Consider the following 663-nt stretch of genomic DNA (forward strand, 5'->3'; position numbering starts at 1 on the left):
AATCCGCTACCGCATCAACCACATTACTAAGCTTGAATTTCTGCCAGCCTTTAAGGTAGCCTTTGATCGCGCGTTCACGGCAGCTAATATCTGCTCAGCCTTTAGAGGCGCAGGCCTTGTCCCTCTCCAGCCAGACGCTGTCCTGTCAAAGCTAGACGTAAAGCTGCGTACGCCTACTCCAGCTGCTCTGCCAGAGGCTGTCTGGGAGGCTCGTACACCAAGCAACGTACGTGAGCTTGAGGCTCAATCAACGTTAATTCGTGAGCGCGTTAGGAAGCATAAGAGCTCGTCACCAGCTTCTATTCTTGAAGCAATCAACCAGCTTGAGAAAGGAGCAGAGATAATGATGCTCTCAGCTGAGCTAATGCGCGATCGGATTGCTAGCCTTGAGAAGGCTAATGAGGCAGCATCAGAGCGAAAGAAGCGTAAGAAGAAGCGTATACAGAAGCGAGGAGTCTTAACAAAGGGAGCTGGAGAGGATATAATTGCTCAATGTGAGGCTAATCAGCAGATTGCTCGTGAGGAGCGTCAAGGTGGAGAGCAATCAGGCCTCAGCCGCCAGGCTTTAGCGCGCTGTAGCAGGTGCAGAGAGCCTAGGCACAACGCACGTACGTGTAAAAAAGATACTGTATGTACTGCTTAATCTATTGTATTAATATCTAT

At 49.8% G+C, this 663-nt stretch overlaps 1 protein-coding gene across 1 annotated transcript; it reads left to right on the plus strand.

The window, feature by feature from the left end:
- Positions 1-98: 98 nt before the first annotated feature.
- AA0111_g12896 (hypothetical protein) lies at positions 99-643 on the plus strand (the record flags this gene model as incomplete). Its single annotated transcript, XM_028646931.1, has 1 exon — positions 99-643. A coding segment is annotated over one exon (545 nt), but the record flags the coding sequence as incomplete, so codon positions are not given.
- Between the last annotated feature and the right edge of the window lie 20 nt (positions 644-663).

The sequence above is a fragment of the Alternaria arborescens genome (assembly GCF_004154835.1).
Source record: "Alternaria arborescens strain FERA 675 chromosome Unknown contig_293, whole genome shotgun sequence".
NCBI lineage: Eukaryota > Fungi > Ascomycota > Dothideomycetes > Pleosporales > Pleosporaceae > Alternaria > Alternaria arborescens.